This window comes from Rutidosis leptorrhynchoides, chromosome 6, assembly GCF_046630445.1.
Source record: "Rutidosis leptorrhynchoides isolate AG116_Rl617_1_P2 chromosome 6, CSIRO_AGI_Rlap_v1, whole genome shotgun sequence".
Lineage (NCBI taxonomy): Eukaryota > Viridiplantae > Streptophyta > Magnoliopsida > Asterales > Asteraceae > Rutidosis > Rutidosis leptorrhynchoides.
In genome coordinates, this window is record NC_092338.1 from 90,467,445 (window position 1) to 90,485,627 (window position 18,183).

The 18,183-nt window shown below is 34.4% G+C and overlaps 1 protein-coding gene across 1 annotated transcript; it reads left to right on the top strand.

Moving 5' to 3' along the window:
- The first annotated feature begins 328 nt into the window (after positions 1-328).
- On the top strand, positions 329-11,517 carry LOC139851949 (uncharacterized). Its single transcript, XM_071841144.1, has 15 exons — positions 329-512; positions 1,074-1,201; positions 6,973-7,105; positions 7,380-7,536; positions 8,283-8,361; positions 8,497-8,537; positions 8,961-9,077; positions 9,218-9,298; positions 9,384-9,446; positions 9,553-9,604; positions 9,701-9,775; positions 10,260-10,307; positions 10,672-10,707; positions 10,789-10,863; positions 11,148-11,517. Exons 1-15 carry the CDS (start codon positions 341-343, stop codon positions 11,229-11,231), a joined length of 1,341 nt encoding a protein of 446 aa, XP_071697245.1. The 5' UTR covers positions 329-340; the 3' UTR covers positions 11,232-11,517.
- Positions 11,518-18,183: the final 6,666 nt, after the last annotated feature.

The window sequence follows — 18,183 nt, forward strand, 5'->3', positions numbered from 1 at the left end:
AAGAATTTGTTATGTGAAAAAATATCAAAAACGACTTTGCAGGGACTAAAGTTGTCAAAACGTAATTATAGGGACTAAGAATGTATTTTTAGAGACACCACGACCCGTCGTCTAATACATATATATATAAAGTCGGTGACTCCCAATCCGATCTTTCCGGCCGTCATCAGCTGCCGCTTCAAACAAGTCCAATAATAATAATAAAGACTTCATTCAAATCTTTATCCCCAATTAGTTCAAAAAGTGCATTATCAAATTTATTTAATTCGATCCGATCACAATTTTAGGGCACTTGATTACTTACTAGTTTCTATTGGTGATTTCACTATAATCATCATCCATGGCGTCCACGAATGGGTTGGTTCCGATAACTAGGGCTTTTCTTTCATCTTATTATGATAAATACCCGTTTTCTCCCATCTCTGCTGACGTCACTCGTCTCACCAATGAGCTTCACAAAATTTCAATTGATCTCCAAAAGGGCACTACTAGTCCTCTTTCTTTACCTGAAGGTGATAAAAATCATTCCTTTTAACTGTTTTTTTACAATGCCATGTGCTTTTTTTTTTTTAATTACTTATCTGGGTATGTGTAATTTGGTTGTATTAGCTTTTTTTAAGGTTACTTTAATGTGAAGTATCTAAGTTTCACTTAATGGTGATTGAAGCTTTTGTATTATGATTATAAGCTGCTACTGCTTTACAAATTTAGTATGCAAGTGAATGAAATTGTTTGTGATAACTTGCACAATTGTTGGATTTTATTTATGGAGATCTTAATAGCTTATTGTTTGATGATATTGGATTATTAAACATGTTCATTGTGGATGCTAATAGTTGGGAAATCAATGTATGAGTTTGCTTGCTCATAGTCGAACAACTTCGTTGCTCTAAGTTTAGATGAACTGACAAGAGGCTTTTAACTAACAGGGGCCTTGAATTTGTGTTACACTCGTACAAATATTGACAAGCGTCGTTGAGTGTGTGTCTGTTGTCATAATCTGAAAAATGACTTGATGAGTCTTCACTGGTGTTTTTTTTTAAGTGTCAATCTTATAAAATGATATCTTTCAGGGGAAAAGATATTGTTACAAGAAGCAGAAACTGACCCGCCACACAAAATGGACGAAAACATGTGGAAGAACCGGGAGCACATCGAAGAAATCATTTTCTTGCTCGAAAGTTCTCATTGGCCAAAATCTGTGAGATGCCTCTTTTTATCTTTTACTATCTTATCTATTAGATTTTGGGATTTAAATGCCCTGCAGTATAAGTATCCTTTTTACTAGAGGTGGCAACTTTGACCCATTAATTTATAAGTGGATCTATTTAATGGGTCAAAGCTGTAAGATAATAAAACTTAGCTAGAAGGTGAAGGGTCAAAGTCAAGAAGTGTACATGTTTAATGCATAAAAGCTTAGGAATTGTGCTTGTTGAAATTTGTAGCCATACTTCTATTAATGCATAACAATATTTAGATCGCATTCAGAATATAGTATTTCTGTAACCAAATTTGAAAGTTAAGACACTAGTGATATATAATAATCATAGATTTTGGTTGTAAAGTATTTCAGTCGGCACAATGCCGTTTTGACCCATAGCCAACCTGCCTCTTTTGCTACTTATTTTCTTTCTATAGTGCACAGTGCACTAAAATAGGGGCTTAGGGCTGTCGTTCATGTTGAACTCTATACTTAAAACGTTGTCTTTAGTTTGAAGTGTATATGCGGTGTATTCCACTCTCCTAGGCATATGTTTTTTTAGTTGTCAAAACATATACCATCTTGTTGTCTGGTTGTAGAATCCGCTAGTCGCGGACAATTCGCCCGAGAACTTGTAGAGCCTAATCGTCGGGGGCTTGCGGGATTGGACATAATAAATTTGATAAATAAATCTCAAAATTATATGTTTAAACATGGAAGACAACAAAATACATAAACAACCCCGAACTTTAACAATACAACAACAACAACAACAATACCCAATCCCACCAATGTGGGGTATGGGGGAGGTTGATCGTAGACAATCCTTCCTCTATCCTAGAATAAAGAGCGATCATTTCTCCACCCCGAGTGTAACACTCCCAAGAGTAGAGAAATTCTTTTCTCTCTATATTCGTCAGATAGAGAGATTGCTTCCAGGGACCTCCGGCCAGAAAGTAAAAAAAAAAAAAAAAAAAAAAAAAAAAAAAAAAAAACGATACAAACGAGACGCCATGAAAATGGTGAGATCAAATCTTCATGGGTTTTACATCATGCCTGGGGTTTAATTTAGGCTCTAAGTGGCGGTAAAGTCACCAATAAATCGATGCTTGCCGTTGACTCACTTAGTAGAGCCATAAAATATAAATATAAATATATATATATATATATATATATATATATATATATATATATATATATATATATATATATATATATATATATGGGAACGTACCTTAGACTGCCGTGCGAAGCTCAAGGGATGACGGGAAATGCTACACTACATACCAACATACCTGCATACGCATACATACATACGAGAACATACGAGCATACAACCATAGATAAGACGGCCAACAAAAAAGCACGCATACCAACAAACATAAACATGCATACCCAAAAACATACCTACATCACATGCTAGCAACCATAACCCAAACCCTAAACATAAACATGCAAACAAACCAACACAAGCAAACATACATACCCTACAACCAAACAAACTCATACGAACCAGCACATACATACATACACAAAACCAAGAAGAGGTCCAGGTAAACACACAAACACACAGACCCACAAACGCAAAACAAACAACAACCTACTCGTCTATTCTAATTCTAGTCCTCCACGTAAGCCTATCAGAAGTCATGTCCTCGGTCAATAAAAGTTCCTTCAAGTCGAGCTTAATTCTATCATCCCACCTACGAGTAGGTCTACCCCTTCTCCTTACTCCGTCAACCGTCAGTGCCTCGATTCTCCTAACAGGTGCAGTAGGGGGTCGCCTCTTCACATGTCCAAACCATCGAAGTCGTTCTTCTCTTAGCTTGTCGATGATGCTTCTGACTTTCAGGTTCTCCCTAAAAACGCTATTTGGGATCATATCTAGCATTGTTTTACCGCATATCCACCTCAGCATCCTCATCTCTGCCACCTCCATCCTTCTCTCTTGTGCCTTCGTCATTGGCCAACATTCTGATCCATATAGCATAGCAGGTCTAATTGCCACCTTGTAAAATTTCCCTTTCAGCTTTAGAGGGATCTTCTTGTCGCATAAGACCCCAGTCGCTGCCCTCCATTTCATCCACCCTACTTTAATACGGTGTGTCACGTCTTCATCGATCCTCCCCGATTTGTGGAGCATCGAGCCTAGGTATCTAAACGAGGTTTGCGGATGCAAGATCTGGTCTCCAATGCAGATGTTCACTCCATCCTCTTGTTCAATGATCCTATCAAAATCACATCTAAGATATTCCGTCTTTTGTCTACTAATTAGTAAACCATTACTTTCTAAGGCCACTCTCCATTGCTCCAGTCTTCTATTAAGCTCCTCCTTAGATTCGGCCACAAGCACAATATCATCGGCAAAGATCAAGCACCAAGGGATACACTCTTGTATCCCTCGAGAAAGCTCATCAAGGATCAAAGCAAAAAGAAAAGGGCTGAGGGCCGAACCTTGATGCAAGCCTACTTCTATTGGGAAGACTTCGGTACTTCCAACCGGCGTTCGAACGCAAGACTTCGCCCCATCGTACATATCCCTAATAACACTAATATATGTACTCGGGATACTTCTACCATTAAGGGTCTTCCAAATCAAGTTTCGTGGAACGCAATCATAGGCCTTTTCCAAGTCTAAGAAAACCATCTCCAAGTTCTTTTGTTTTTCTCTATACTTCTCCATTAGGTTCCTAATAATATGGATTGCCTCCATCGATGAGCGCCCTGGCATGAAACCAAATTGGTTTTCCGAAACATTTGTTTCGCTTCGCATTCTAGTCTCAATCACTCTCTCCCAAAGCTTCATAGTATGGCTAAGTAGTTTTATGCCTCTATAGTTGCTGCAGCTTTGAGCGTCCCCCTTGTTCTTATAGATGGGGATAGTCTCGCTCACCCTCCACTCCATAGGCATTTTAGAGCTTCGAAGCGTCTTGTTGAAAAGGCAAGTCAACCACCTAACACCATCATCTCCAAGGCACCGCCACGCCTCAATAGGGATCTGGTCTGGCCCCACAGCTTTATTTCTCCCCATCTTTCGTAGTGCCAATCTTACTTCCTCTTCGTTGATCCTCTCACACTCTATGTTGTTCCGGAACTGATCTCTATCAGAGCCTAGCAACTCTTCGTAACGCTGAGATCTTCCCCCAGTGAAAAGAGATGAGAAATACTCTTCCCATCTTTTCCTAATTTCGTCTTCCTTTACTAGGGTTTGACCACCTTCATTTTTGATAAACTTGATGTTATCTAGATCCCTGCGCCTTCGCTCCCTAGCTTTGGCTATTCTATATATATCATTTGCTCCCTCTTTGGAGTTTAGTTTCATGTACAAATCTTCGTATGCCTTTTCTTTTGCACGAGCTACAGCCTTCTTAGCTTCTCTTTTGGCTTCTTTATATCTCTCTAAAACCCTAAGTCTATTAACCGGAGTCCCCTCTTGACAAGAGATGAGCTCCCTAAACCTTAGTTGTTTGATCTCGACTTTGCTTTGAACCTCGTCGTTAAGCCACCATGATTCTCTATCAGATTTATGTCCTCTCGATGTTCCTAGTGCCACACCTAAGGCTTCCTTGGCTACTTCTCTAATGGTGGACGCTAGACAATTCCACATCTGGTCAGCATCATTCTGGGGTCCCATTTCCACTTCTGCACCAAATCTTCCTACAACAGCAGTTTTAAAAGTCTCTGCCTTCTCACCGCTCAGCTTCTTCCACCGGATTTTAGGTTGGACGAATCTGACACTCTTGGTGACTCGTCTCTGGGTAACCAGATCCATGACCACCAGTCTGTGTTGGGAGGAGCATGTCAATTCATTCAGGACCTTACAGTCCCTACATGTCCTAAAATCCCCTTTGCGAAGTAACAAATAGTCAATCTGGGTGCTATGACCCCCGCTGTGAAAAGTCGCTAATTGAGCTTCCGTCTTCTTGAAAAATGAATTCACCACAACCAGATCGTGAGCAACTGCAAATTCGAGAATAGAGAACCCTTCTTCATTTCTTACTCCATACCCAAAGCCTCCGTGGGCACCCGGGTAACCCTCGACATCTGTTCCTATATGACCATTTAGATCTCCACCAATAAGTAAACGATGGTCCGGGGGGTACCTCCTCACAACCTCGTCTAACGATTCCCAAAAGAGTCTCTTTTCAGCTGCTCCCAGGCCCGCATGAGGTGCATAAGCGCTTATGACCGTGTAGGTCACCTCCTGGATAACTAACGTAACCGACATAATTCTATCACTCCGTCTACCCACCTCCACGACATTATTGTTATAGGGTGGGCCTATAATGATACCAACACCGTTTCTAGCTACTCTCGATCCCGAGAACCACAACTTGTAGTCCTTGACCTTAGCCGCCCCTCGACCCTTCCATCTAGTCTCTTGGACACACAAAATGTCCACTTTACGTTTGCGTAAAGTCTCCACTAGTTCATACCGTTTGCCGGTCAGAGTCCCCACATTCCAACTACCTGCTCTAATCCTAACCGGTTTCGCTAACCTATTTCCACTTCTAAGCCCTATGGACCTACCCGCCCCTGAACAAGAAGGACATGACCTCAAGTAACCATGAGAATGCCTAGTGTCTATCTTACCCTATGCAAGTCGAGTAAACCGCAACAAGTGAAAAAATAAAAAAAAATAAAAAAATGCTACCTAAAATCAGCACAACCAAAAGTACACTAAAAAAATATGTAATACCAGTTGTACCAAAATAACACAAATAAGATACAAACGAAGTGAGGAAATAAAGCAGTATGTTTCTATATTAATTTAATATTTAGTTTTATTATGTAAATATGGACTAAAATAAAAAGGTAATACACAAATGAAATAAATTAAAATATATACCAGTAAAATACCACCATACGTTAACAGTAGAATAGGATATAAATAATAGATACTCCGTATAAATATAGAAATACGTATAGATATAATAGTAGATATAATAAGGATATAGAAGAAAAAGCAATCTAATATGTAAACGGAAACAACAGCATAACATGAAAAGCAGATAGCACAAAAAAGGGAAAGAGGTAACCGGCCGGAAAAATTGATTTCCGGTAGTAAGCGGCGGTGACCGACGGGACCGAGTGGAGCCGTAGAACAGAAACGAAGTTGATTCCTCTGCGAAAAAACCGTCCCTGGCAAGATAGGTTGGCGGTGATATTCCACACGCCGTTAGTTCGTCGGAATAAACCCACCTCCGGCGGTTGCTCCTGGCGGCGCGTGGTAGCTCCGACACCGGCAAGGCTAGTTCGGTTAGGATCCTTAGGATATTACGAGTAAGATGGTGATGGTGGTGACTATTAATTCCCTACTATTGGATTGTTATATACAGGCAAAAATTTGGATGTGATATGATTCTTGTGAACGTTAAGTTTGTACGGAGAGAGAAAGAAGAAGCGGTTAAAAGTTGATTAAAAGTTGGCTACACTGGCCTTCCCCGAACTTTAACAATAGTTGTCTAGAAACATAAACATAATCATCCAGTTGTTCAAATACTTCAATACTTTAATTTTTGTTAAAATTAAAATGCTGACCAACTTTGACTTAGACCAAGTTTGACCGAATAAATTTGACTCTCGAACCGTTGACCGGCGTTGACCGACTTGTTTGACCGATTTGGGCCATGTCAAGTCGGGCCATTTCAACATGCCGACTAGTAGGCTGACTTTTACATCCTTGTGTGTTTTCAGACCACATTTATCAACATACAACATCATATACTTGAAAATCAGAATGAATTTTGCACTTTCTTTTCTATTGACAGCTTCAACAGCAGTCCACACCAGAAGATGTTGAACTTGCTCGAGTTCTTAGACAGCTAAAAGATAAATTTGAAGTTGTATTAAAGGTGGTGGAGTCCTTCCAATCCAAAAACTCTAATAATATCTTCAACACAGGTGAATATATTCTTGATCTGTAATACATGGATGAGTGTGAACATCTGTGCATTTTTGTGTATACACACATATCATTTTGTGGGTGTGCTTGTGTATTATATATTTATGATATTGGTCTAAATATGCTAGTTTGATACTTTGCCGCTAGTTGAGTTGCATCTAGAGTTGGTTGTTTTGTTTTTTTTCCTTAACTACCTTTATGATAGTAATTCTGTCACTTGTAATTTATTTAATACTCTAAAAAGTCTGATACTTTTTCTTTCTGCATGTATAGTTATGACATACATGCCACAAGATTTTCGTGGGTCCCTGATTAGACAACAAAGAGAGCGGTCAGAGAGAAATAAGCAAGCTGAAGTTGATTCGTTAGTCAATTCTGGTGGAACCATACGCGACCGATATGCTCTTCTTTGGAAGCAACAAATGGAAAGGTAAGATAATATATGTGGTACTGGTCTTATTCGGTTGTGTTGTATCAAACACTTATGTCCATAAATTTCTGAACTTTTTAAAGGGTATAATACGTGGAGGCCACCCAATTATCAAAACAACGTTTTAGGCCACCAAGTATGTATCGTTATCTTCATACCAATTCCGGCCAATAGTATGCAGGAATAATGTAAATTGTCGAACTTTCTTGATTTTAATACATTACAAACAATAGAAAACTCCAATATTTTTCTTCTAAAGATGTGTTATTGATAGAGAACATGCCAATAATGAGCCAAGCCCAATACATAGGAAAGCCCAATAATGTGCACAGCCTAATGGAAGTCTTTATATAGTAGTGGTGTTAGATGCTAGGGTTTCATTCAGAATATTATGTGTGTGTTTGGTATCAGTTCGTAAGTGAACTTGGGCAGGAAGTTAGCTTGTTGCTACTTCTCTGAATTAGGCAGAGTTTTCCATTTCATTGGATCTCTGATTTATGTTCATCTTCTTTTATTATCAATAATAATAAGTTTTGTTCATCTTCATTGTTCATCTTTTAGGAAGAGTTTATCTGTTTATTAATTACTCGCAACCTGCTGCTGCTATTTTGAATTCCTTATCAGTTATTTTGTCTTTCTACAGTTTTTTTCTAATACATATGGCTGTAGTTTGTTTAGACGAAAATGGATACATACATTTATGACTACGATTACGCTTTCACTAACAAAGAAGATATTTTCTACAGGAGAAGACAGTTATCTCAGCTTGGTTCTGCAACAGGTGTATACAAGACTCTTGTAAAATATCTAGTTGGAGTGCCACAGGTACATTTTTATGTTTTTTTTCGGTATATGGGAACATATTTCTGCATATTTCGTTTGGCTCTTTTAAGGTTCTTTAGCATGGATATTGCCATACGTTTTATATATGATAGTGATACGATGCTTTACATGTTGCAGGTTTTACTGGATTTTATTCGCCAGATAAATGATGATCATGGGTATTTTCTTTTGTTGCAAGAATAGTTATTACAAGAGCAGTGACCATTAGCTAGTTGGGCTGGTCGGGTGGGTTGTGTAATGGGTCAAAATGAGTCAGGTTTGCTTGATTTGACCCGTTAAAAATTTCTGTTCATATTTATAATTTTTTAGGTAGTTATTGTAGTAAATAGGGACTACAACCTTTATTATAATAATGATATATAGTTTGTTTGAATACATCGGCTGCAAAAGTTAAGATATGTGAATAACGCAGATCGACTTTTAACCAATTTGGCTTGTTCCATTCTTGGGCAATAGACCTGAAGTACACTTAATCAAAACTAAGTAGATAATTATATATAAAATGGTTGGTAATGTCAACTCTAGTTGTCTTATTTGATCTTGCTAAGGCTAAAGGAAGCTCAACTTTCTCATGTATGTAGGCCCATGGAGGAACAGCGGCAACGTTACGGACCACCTCTTTATTCCCTGACAAAAATGGTGATCAATATTCGTCTTTTTCTTTCTTTGTCTTGGTGGCGCTTCGAGGACTTCAAACTGTGAGTGTCAAATGAGCTCGTGGGATTTTTTAATACACAAACACACATACATACAAACCTTTTTTTTTTTTGCAGTTGCTTTTTTCTTAAGACACAAAAGTAGTAATTTTTTTGTTGTTGTTGTGTTTGTCAATTTGCAGGCAGAAGAATCATATTTCTGTCTTGGAAGAAGCAGTTCAAGTCTATGTTTCTGAGCTGGAAAGATTTCTAACATTTATTGGGTACTCTTCCTTTTTGTAATTTAGAGAACACAAAAGCCACATTTTTTTGTTTTATTGTTTAATTTTTTTTAACTACAATTGACAGAGAGGTATTTGCAAATTCTCCATTCTTTCTTACTGCCGAGGAAGCTGGTGCAATAGAAGGACCGTAAGTGCCCAACTTCTTTTTCTGAAGTTCTCTCATGTGGAGGGTAAAATGGGTATTTCAATTGCTAACTCTCTGTAATCGTAACTATATTAACCGATTTTTGCAGCAAGAATGATGGGTACAGTGAAACAACTGTTGCTGCAGGGAAAACTCATGAGGTATGCTTAGCTATGTCGTTTTTCCATTACATGCATACCATTATAATTAATTAATTGTTAATTTTAATAATTAAATTATTGTGATTTTTTGGCAAGGTTTCACTGACAGTGGAGACAATAAACTCATACATTGCTTGGGATTTCACTCTATTGCAAGGGAAAATAAGCACGGTACTTTTGTCTGTTATTTATGAAATTCTTCAGATCCTGATGTGCTACGTAATTCTTAATTTACAATTTCTGCATCCTTTTTTTTTTTTTTTTGTTTTTATCATTTTAGAATGATTTCTGACCTTATTGTGAGAAGTTATTTATAAATATAGATTCTTTGAAACTTCGTACCTAGCAAAGATTATTTTTAAACAAAAATAAAATAAAAATTAAAGCTTCCTGTAGCGAATCTAAAGAAAACATAGAATGAAAGGAAGAGGGATGTGTCAGTTGATGATTATAGTCAAGTCTCACGTTTTGCCTAATGATTCATTTAGCTAATATATAACTTTAGTATATAAGCATTTGGGGCTCTCATTTGAGATACAAGTATTTTTATTTGTACTTGACTTTAGGGAATGGATATGATTGGATTTGAGAGTTTATTACCCGTAATTAGCTGAATTGTTGGATTCTATAATGTAACATTATTCATTTTTTACAGGACATTGGATTTAGTGTAGAGCACACTGGTTCTTCTGGGCAGAGGACGGTACGTTTAATCATAAAAGTTATATTAAATTAAATTCTTATATAACGGACGCTTGTTACTTCCTTGCAAGACCTCTTTTCTATAGGTTGATATTTGCACCATTTACTTAATAATGGTTAATTCTGGTTAAAAACTGAACAATTAGCTTTAAAGGAATTGGGTCGGACAAATCTAAATCTTCCCGAAGTGTATTTATAGTGCTCAAAACCTCCCAAAAGAATTTATACATCAAGTATGATCATTATTGAAGAAATATAGTTAGTGATAAAATATATGATACACTAATTATATATTAGTAAATCAGAGTTGGATTATGGTAATTCTCTAGTTGCGACTTATTTTTCCGTGTTTCGTTTTGACATAGCTTATCTTGCCCTACCGGCGATACGAATCTGACCAAGTAAGTGATGTCTTGTTTCATTGTATATATACAATATAATATAATTTCACTTTAAACTTAGTGTAGGAATATCTTTTGTAGGGTAACTTTTGCACTGTCATGCCTGGTAACTATCGGCTCGTATGGGACAATTCATATTCCACCTTTTTCAAAAAGGTTAGTTGACACTATATAAGTTTCTGTTTGATATAATATTTTCTACAATTTGATTTACTACCAACAGTTATCCGATTCTTGTTCTTCAACATCACATCATTACATTTATAATAATGCACATCCAAAGGCCCCTTTAGGTGTCAATGTTTTTCATGTAGGTTTTATCTTTTACTCCGTAACATATTTAGACGTGCAACTAAAGATATGTGGATATATGTGCATATTGTTTGTTTATCCGTTTTGAAATTTACTTATAATGTAATATTTGTGAATATTTGAAACAGGCCCTTAGGTACAAAGTGGATTGTATACCACCTGTTGTGGAAGTACTACCCTCAACCACAGTGGCTGAAGCATCTGAAACGTGAAACGGGATATAATGTTTTGTAATCTTAACGTTGTTATCATGTCCCTTACACTTTGTGTCCGTAAAATTGTACAATAACATTGTTTCATTGCACTGCTGATATGTGAAGCGTCTCAAAATTTGCAGCAGATGGTTGTAAAGTTGTTTGGTTAGTAAACATGTAAGGTGACTTGATATCTGGGATGAAAGTGAGATGTTATTTTGTACTTATGAGTTGCTTACACTGCTAACTTTTTGTTTTATTAGAACATGATGAGAGTGCTAATTTTATATTTTTGTTTATTTTTTATCTTATTCATAATAATACTATGATGATGAAAGAGAAGTTATTTTCATGTGAATCATGTATGATGCTAGGAAATAATAGTTATTTTTAGCGTCCGTTTGACATTTTACAACAACAACAATACCCAATAACTCATGAGTGGTGTATGGGGAGGTAATATGTAGACAATCCTTCCCCTATTCAAGAATAAAGATAAGGCATTTTTTCACTCAGAGTGAAACACTCTCAAGAGTAGAGAAACTCATCCTTCTCTTTATTCGACGGATAAAGAGATTGCTTCCGAGAGGGCCTCCGGCCTTTAAGTAGGAAAAAGGTTTGTTTAAAAAAAATAAAATTAATAATAATAATAGACGCCATAGAAATGATAGAATCAAATTTTCATGGGTTTTAAATCCCGCCTGGAATTTAATTTAGGCTCTAAGAGTCAGTCAAGTCGCCATCAAATCAACGATTGCAGTCGACTCAATAGAGCCATTTATCTCAAACTGTGATTAAACATTATGTTCTTGATTCCATTCAGGGAAACAAAACTTCACCATATGTAAGCCTAAACACTTTCAACTTTAGTAATTGTATCACAAGCCATTGTTATGTCTGTTTGTCGATTTCTCAGTTCAACGTTACATATTTATACGGTAAACAGATATAGAATTTACGTCGGTACACCTATACGTTAGTTGGTCTACGAACACGATAAGGATATAAAGAGATCTTCTTGCTGATACAACATTGTATTTGTATGGATACGGAATTTCGATTAGGACAAAGGCCGTTTGGTAATTGTATTTGTATGAATACGGAATTTCGATTAGGACAAAGGCCGTTTGGTAATGGTTTTAAATATTACTCAGTACGTATGTAATAATATTAAGATTAAGATAACTTAGATAAGATTATATTGGATGAATATTTGGAATTCAAAGATGGTTGTACTTGTACCAGTATTTTTGGTGTGGGAGTTGTGGCATTCAATGCCGACTGGTTAGTGGTTAACTGTAAGCTTCTATGATGATGATTGATAAGGTGGATTATAACTTAGGGGGGAAATAAAAAAATAAATATAATTAAACGTGTAAATGATTGAAGAAACTAAAGTGTATAAAAAGTCTATTTAGTATACAGGTATGTTTTGGTGGATGAATTGCTACATCCCCAACTGTATTTGGTCCAAATTAAATTCTGAAAGATGACAGCACAATTGCACGTATCCTTTGACTTTGTTTGCACATTCTTTTTTTTTTTTTTTTTTTTTTTTTTTTTTTTTACGAGGAACCCCACTATGGGCCAGAGCACATTGGCCCCCCCACCGCAGGTAAACCCCGGGTAAACGACAAGCCAGCCCTTCACCGCTACCAGGTAAGGCATTCTCCAGTTTGGTCATTAAATGCGGGCACCCCTTAGGATTGAACCCGAGACCTCCCCTTCACTGAAAGTGCTGGTGGCCACCCATGCTAGGCCTGGATGGTTAAAATTATGCAAACTACTACTACTACTACACATTCTTGTCCATGTAAACAAACTACTACTACTACAATAACCATTCAATTCAATTCTTTGTGCTGGATAATTGTGATTGGAACTCAAACACACCTTCTAGTAACTGTACTCTCTGATCCTATTATTTTTATTCTATTAAAAAAAAAAATCATGCTAATCATAAAAAGAAAAATGCTAATCACTGAGGGTTATGAATTATGATTAAGTTTATGGAGGTGACTCTCACACTCTACCTTTTGATCCATTTACACCAATATACATAAAATTCTTAGATTACCCTCATTAAGTTTAATAAAGGTTTAACTCCTGTGATTGGAGGTTTGATTACGTTTTTCCACAAGAGTATTTAATTCAGATATATACACTCTAATTGAGTTTCATCTATGTGATTTTTTCATGACCAATGACATTATTTTGTATCCCAATAGTCAAGGTGATCATCAATGTGTATTGAATTTGATACCAAAGCAAGAACAGAGGGTTCACCTACTAATTAATTTTAGCTTTATCCATAAAAGTATTAATACACTTTGTTAATAAAATGTTAGACTCTTACCATTAATTTTAATTATGCATTACAAATTATACTCCGAAGTTGTCAATAATGATGCCAAGAGGGGATAAGATACACATACCTAGCAGCATGTATATTTTGTTACTCCGTATATGTGTTATTATCAAGATTAAGATCAAATAAAGGTAAAAAGTTCATATAGCTCTTACAGAGTATTAGAACCGGCAAAACTTTAATAACTAAAAGGCTAAAAAGCATACAAAATAGCTCTCATGACACTCTCAACAATTAAGTAGGATTTAGACGAAAATAAAAATAGAGTTTCATATACAGTTTAATTTTTTAATACAAATAAAAAGATAATACTAAAATTTATCTTTTTTACTTAAAATGTCCGGAGTATTTAACAATAAAAAATTATAGTATTACGATTACAACTTTAATTGAATTTTTTTTATTTAGTTTAATTAACTATTTTGAGAAAACTATATATATATATATATATATATATATATATATATATATATATATATATATATATATATATATATATATATATAGAGAGAGAGAGAGAGAGAGAGAGAGTGTGTGTGTGTGTGTGTTATGAACATTTAAAAAAGGGGAAGTTGTTATAAAATATCTAGATTGTGTTATAAAATATCTAGATTGGATGTTAATTTTATTATTATTATATTTCTTGCATAGTAATATTTTATACTATAAATAGACATGTATGGTAACCATTTAAGGTGCACCATTTCTCTTGAAATATCAATATCAATATTTCTTCTCTCCTTCTTCTCTCTTTTTCTCTCTTTGTTCTTATAACCATTAAAGGTAGTTATAAGCCTACTGAATTATAACACGTTATCAGCACGAAGAGCTTAGTGTAATCAAAGGATATCTCAAACGATCACGAGTCACTAATCAAGGTATGAAATTATTAAGGTTTTTCAGACTCGGACATATCAAATTTTGGACTACTAACATTTTGAACTACTAATTTTTATTAAGTTCTTAGTGCATTTGTATTGTTCTTATTATATGGTTGGCTCTGCCACCTAAATTATATATGGTCGACACTGTCGCCTAACTATCATTTATGTTTACTAACTTTTATTAACTTCACTAACATTTATATTTATGTTATTTAAGTTATATATGGCCGGTTATACCGCCTGAATTATATTTTCTGTAATCTAACTCTTATTAACTTCACTAACATTTATATTTATGTTATTTAAGTTATATATGGCCGGTTATACCGCCTGAATTATATTTTCTGTAATCTAACTCTTATTAACTTCACTAACATTTATATTTATGTTAATAAGACCTCATGATTGTACGCAACATGTCATTTGACAACACGGTACTTTATGTACGCAACATGTCATTTGACAACACGGTACCATGGGTCGAGATTAATTCCGATCAATACGAATACGACGGGGTCTTTATATGTTATCTAACATTTATGATTACTTATGCAATTAATCATTATTTATTTCATGCATACTAATGTTTATTCTTAAATTTATAATTTTAAAAGTTAAAATAAAAAAATAGTTTGTATTTTTATTAAAAGTAAATCTTAAAAGTTAAAATAAGAAAAAGTAGTTTGTACTTTTATTAAAAGTAAATCTTAAAAGTTAAAATACAAAAAGTAGTTTGTATTTTTATTAAAAGTAAATCTTAAAAGTTAAAATAAGAAAAAGTAGTTTGTATTTTTATTAAAAGTATATCTTAAAAGTTAAAGTAAGAAAAAAAAAGGGATGGTAAAATGGAATAGTTTTTTTGTCAAAAATGAAGTATTGAAAATGAAGTGGTCTCCTTCTATAACTAAAAAAAAAATATACTTTTATCAAATGAATTTTTTTGTGGCCGACAATTTCAAACACGAGTCCGTGTTTAGTTTATCAAGAATATCTTTTGCTTTGGTGAAAGGTCACGATCACGATATCAGGTGTTGTGAAAGAATTAAAAAATTGGTCAAGTGGCCTTTTAAAAACTAAAAAAAAAAATTTAAACAAAAAGTTTTTTTTATATATTTATAATTTACGGGTAACGTAAAAAAAATGAAGTTTTTTTTTTTTAAAAAAAAACAAAGAAAGTGTTTAAATGAGTTTTACAAAAAGGGGGAAAGCAAAGTAAAAAAAAACTTTTTTCCAAACAAAGGTAAATGAAAGTAGGACTTAATACAAGAAAAAAGTAAACATCTCCTAGACGTGATAAAATCTATCAATGATAAGTATTAGACTTGATGAGCTAAATGTGACAAAAATGTTTCAACATGTCTTATGTTAATTTTCTAAAATAAGTTATTATTATTCCGAGTTTAACACATATACATATGTTAATTAAAAACAACCTTTTTGTTCTTATGTAGTGTTGGGTTGCAATTTTGGTTGTATGCCATAATTCCATCCAGTAGAGTGACAATAGAAAACTTTTGATGATAATCAATAAAAAACTTTTTTCCAAACTTGTCAAATGTTTTGTTAAAAACGTGACCGTTGAAAAAAGGAGGTTGAATAATAAAACTTAAAAAACAAATTATTTTTTTTAAGAGTGTGCATCAAAATGGCCCGTTTAATAATGGGGAGTAAAAATATAGTCAAATTGTTTCAACAAACAAGGGTTCAATTGGATGTCTCTTAAAAAAAATCCGCGGGTACGGGTGATGGATCCAATGGATCCGCATCCACGACCCGCGGGTGCTATCCCTAATTGTGACAAGTACAAATCAACTAAAAGTCTAAAAATAAATGCTCTTATAGGGACCAAATGTTCACAATAATTGCCTAAGCTAGATATGAAACAAATAGTTCATAAAAAAAAAAAAAAAGGTCGTTGTGTGTTTTCGGGATGATAGCCGAAATACACTTACAAAAGTAGGTCAGCCGTCAATTCTTTATGGCCATATCAACGTAGATCAATAAAATCATTTATGGTTTTGATAAAAGATTAATTAAAAATTAATTGTTTTTTGGTCTTGGATTCTCGGTAACAAAAGCAAAGGTTGTTTTTGGTTGCCACAACAAACAAGACAGAGGTTGTTGACTTTTGTTGTTAAACATGGCACAAGTGAACAATAACAATAGATTATTGTTTTTGAAAAGAATAATGATGCGTTAATTTTATTGTATAAAATAAAATTAAAGAAAATGGTTTTCATTGATGACTATGAACAAACGCAAACAAAGTGTTTGTGGTATTTGGTGATTAAAAAAAAAGTGCATCTAAAGCTTCTACTGAAAATAATATGCATCTAAAGCTTCTACTAAAAATTAATGTGCAAGGTACAACGTATAACTATATGGTCAAATTCATTTGAGCCTTCGGAGTCACAAGTATATGATGTATATATATATTACTCAATTAACAAAATAGTAAATCTAAATTAATTCATATGAATAGTAAAACGAAATTAATTAATTTACTATTCACATAAAAAAGCGCATATGATAAAAAGCGCATCGCATATGATAAGCGCATATGATAAAAAGCGAATATGATGAAAAACACAACGCATATGATGAAAATCGCATATGATTAAAAGCGCATATGGTGAAAAACACAGCGCATATGATTAAAAGCGTATATGGTGAAAAGGATATATGATAAAAAAAAAACACATATGGTGATTTATTAAAAAAAAAAAAAAAACATATGGTGATTAATGGAAAGCACATATGGTGATTAATGAAAAGTATATTGTGAAAAAGAATCACAAATGTTTCTTGAAAGAATTCAAGGTAAGATATATGAACCAATTCATCCGTCATGTGAACCATTTTGATATTTCATGGTTCTAATAGACGCATCTAGCGGATGGTCTCATATTTGTATGTTATCAAGCCGTAATATGGCATTTGCAAAGTTTCTTGCACAAATTATTAAATTGAGAACACATTATTCTGATTACACCATTAAAAGGATGAGACTTGATAATGCTGGTGAGTTAACATCTCAAGCATTTAATGATCATTATATATCTACAGGGATTGTTGTTGAACATCCAGTTGCTCATGTGCATACACAAAATTGGTTTAGCTGAATCAATAGATAAACGCTTACAGCTAATAACTAGACAATTGATAATGAGTACAAATCTCTCAATATTTATATGTGGACATGTAAATTTACATGCTGCGACATTAATTCGCATTATACCATGTGGAAGTCGTAAATATTTTCACTTAATACTTGATTTTGGCCAAGAGCCAAATATTTTCTACCTTAAAACATTGGTTGTGCAGTGTATGTTCCAATTGTATCACCACAACACAATAAAATGGTTCTTCAAAGAAAGATGATAATATATTTTGGATATAAAACATCTTCAATCATAAGATATATTGAACCCATGATGGGTGATGTTTTTACAGCACGTTTTGCTGATTGTCATTTTAATAAAACATTGTTCCCTAGATTAGGGGGAGAAATAAAAATAAAAAATAAAATGATGCTTCATGATGCGAACATCAATTAAGGTATATTGAACTCGCACAAAAGAATGTGAAACGAAAGTTCAAAAATAATGCATATGCAAGAACTTGCAAATTAATTACTTTATGCATTTACAGATATAAAAAAGTGACTAAATCATATATACCAGCGATAAATGCTCCAGCTCGAACTGAAATTCTAAAA